Source organism: Phaethon lepturus, unplaced genomic scaffold, assembly GCF_000687285.1.
Source record: "Phaethon lepturus isolate BGI_N335 unplaced genomic scaffold, ASM68728v1 scaffold11246, whole genome shotgun sequence".
Lineage (NCBI taxonomy): Eukaryota > Metazoa > Chordata > Aves > Phaethontiformes > Phaethontidae > Phaethon > Phaethon lepturus.
In genome coordinates, this window is record NW_010545597.1 from 12376 (window position 1) to 15526 (window position 3151).

A 3151-nucleotide genomic window follows, 5' to 3' on the forward strand; every position below is an offset into this window, starting at 1 on the left:
GTCCTGTAATGCACGGGTATACCTTCTCTGTGGAAAAGCCTAAATCAAATATCCTACAGTAGTCACTGATGTGGACAAAAATTACAAGATGCAGGAGTGGCTCAACTGTGTCTATGGACAAGCCACAGGATTCTCTTCAGTAGCGCTAGAAAGACAGTACTGGCTGTCAACATTTCTCTGTATTTAGTTTTACATCTGTCATTTCTTTCTCTATTGATTTGGGCACTCAAAGGATATTTCTAGTCCTTTTACCATGCACTTGTGCCTTAACAGTAGACTCAGCAAATTAGGTTACCTCTTATTTTTTGTGTCTTCAAAAAAGAGAAATCTTCACATGATCTGATAAGTAAAAGCAGCAGAGAAGAAGAAGCAGAAGCAGCCTCAGCAGCAGTGAGGTACTTAAAAAAAAAAAAACAAACAAAACCCAAAAACCATGGTAGCTGTTCCAGATAAAATTATTGAGCTTCTTGAACATCTTTTCAAAGATTCCCACCATCCGTAATATACAAAAAGTGTACTTCTTCAGGTATTCTCTACAGAATTTTCTGGGCTAAGATTTCCTGTATGATACCTCCTAAGAAGCAGCTAACATTTATGTTCTTCACATTTCTCCACACCCAATTTATTCCTGTGAATTAAACATAACAAAAGGTGCACGATAAAAATAAGTTTAAATCCTAAAAAACCAAACTACCCTACCCAAATAAACCTTCAACCTGATTTTGTTTCTCCACTAGATTGCCACTGGAATTGTAATCAGTTCCTGGGGTGAGCATGTTCTACCACCTGCAGCTCTGCTGTGCCTCCAGCTCTCACAAAGAATTCCATGGAAAACGTGAAAAAGCATTTCTAGCCTTGCCCTTACAGATGGGCCAGATTCATGGGCAAGTCAACACCACCCCTCTTCCACAGCTGTCAGGCCCTACATAAGTAAATGAAGCCAGGAGAATAATTTTTGAAGACTAGAGCTCTGAATTGTTCATGTTTCTACTGATAATTATCTGGGCTTATTTAGCATCTTATAAAGCAAGGCACAAATGTACAAAATCGCATCTACTAAATCAGGTCATTTCTATATATATTTACACAATTATCATAATATAAAATGTGCTTAGACACTGTCATAGCACAACAGTAGAGGAATTCAGGACAACCTGATAATAAACGCAAATACCAGGTCCTACATTTCTGTTTGTGCTTCACCTGAAGGAACATACTCATATGTAGCTACCCAAAGCAATCCAGCCACCATCTTTTACTTTTTCACACCTCACAGAGATCAAACTTTGTTGCTAAGAAGCTGTGGAAGGAGTAAAAGGCAGTAGACCAGCACCCAGAAGAAAATGATGAAGTAGAATAGCTCTGGCTGCTCAACAGTCATAATCTCATGAGTTGGTGCTGGAGTCTCACTTGCTTCCAAGTCCTTTTTCTTCCTGAAAACAGGAGAGAATTTGATAAGAGGTAGGAAAAAGAAGAAAAAACCCTCACTGTTAGTATTTACAGTAAAGATCAGAGGGTGGATTAAAAGGTAGCAGTATAATGAACCATTTCAATCTAGTCAGTAGGAGTCCAGGCTAGAGTAGGAGGTGCATAATGTGCTTTAGCAGTGTGTTCCCTTAGGAGGCAATGTACATAGCAATTAATCCTCTGAAAACTCTGGACAAATTCTCAGGTAGTTTAAATAAATGCCATTACAGTACAATCCTTTGATGATAGTGATTTCCATCAGTCCAAAAGATGTCCTTTTATATTCAGAACAGTACACATAGCTCTGGGCAACACATACCACACTTCCACAATTTTACTTGTACACTGTATCTAACTTGATATACTTTCCCCAAATCATCTACTTTCAGAGCTTCTCATGTCGGACACCAGACCATTAAACAGAAAAAGCCCAAGACTTCCAGAAACTAACTAGCAGTTGGGGTTTTGTAGGACAACTGCAAAATTCCACTTTTCCAAAATTCCAGCTGCGGTTCATAAGGGCAAAGGCCGATGGACTCTGCCAGCACCACTGAGCTCTCACAAAGACAAGAAAAGGCATGAGATAGTGCACTCATTTTGTAATTTTATACTACTCTATGAATCACCCTCTGGTAGACTTTTTTTAAATCTACTTTTGGAGAAAACTGGGTTTTGGCCTGTTTTAATGAGTCCTTTTTCTGGCTTAGGGCATCCTACTTGCTCAGATATTATACTGGATATATACCTGAGTATTACATAAAACTTGTTCCATATCAGCAGTCTGCAAACAGGCATAACTGTGACAGCTATTCATGTATTTTTTTAATGTCCTGGTTTCAGCTGGGATGGAGTTAATTTTCTTGAGAGAAGCTAGTATGAGGCTGTGTTTTGGATCTGGGATTAAAATAATGTTGATAAGGTACTGATGTTTTTAGTTGTTGCTGAGCAGTCAAGGACAGTCCAGCTTCTCACGCTGCCCTGCCAGCGAGCAGGCTGGGGGTGCACGGGAAGCTGCGAGGGGACACAGCCAGGACAGCTGCCCCAGGCTGGCCAAAGGGGTATTCCATACCATACAACGTCATGCTCAGCATATAAAGCTAGGGGGACGTTTGGAGTTATGGTGTTTGTCTTCCCAAGTAACCATTACGCGTGATGGAGCCCTGCTTCCCTGGAGATGGCTGAGCTCCTGCCTGCCCATAGGAAGTTCGTGAATTAACTCCTTGTTTTGCTCTGCTTGCATGTGCAGCTTTTGCTTTGTCTATTAAATTGTCTTTATCTCAACCCATGAGTTTTCTCTCTCTTACCCTTCCGATTCTCTCCCCCATCCCACCAGGGGGGAGTTAGCAAGCAGCTGCGTGGGGCTTGGTTGCTGGCTGGGGTTAAACCATGACATTTTAACACAGGCATGAGACCAGGACACTGGATCCCGATAATATTTTGTGTGTTTTCTGAATTTAAATGCAACCATCATTTTAACTAGAAGTTCTGGAAGGTACTATTCAGTATCAACCGAGGGGGAAAACGTAAAACAATCCTTGTTTCTTACAGATATGTAGACCTAATACCAAAGGGATACACACTCTGCGTTCAGGATCCATCACCAGAAGTCTAAACTAAACACACATACAAATTATAAAAACTCATGGATGCTCTAACAGAGGCCAGAAGTCCACTGAGGTATCAT

The 3151-nt window shown here is 40.8% G+C and overlaps 1 protein-coding gene across 1 annotated transcript in view; it reads right to left on the reverse strand.

The window, feature by feature from the left end:
- Positions 1 to 696: 696 nt before the first annotated feature.
- The window catches only part of CLMN (calmin (calponin-like, transmembrane)), a gene marked incomplete at its 5' end in the record, with an annotated part of 24153 nt that continues 21698 nt past the window's right edge, over positions 697 to 3151 (reverse strand). The window contains one exon of the mRNA XM_010289016.1: positions 697 to 1433. Coding sequence (XP_010287318.1) covers positions 1280 to 1433 — 154 coding nt within the window. The remainder of the gene's footprint in view (positions 1434 to 3151) is intronic.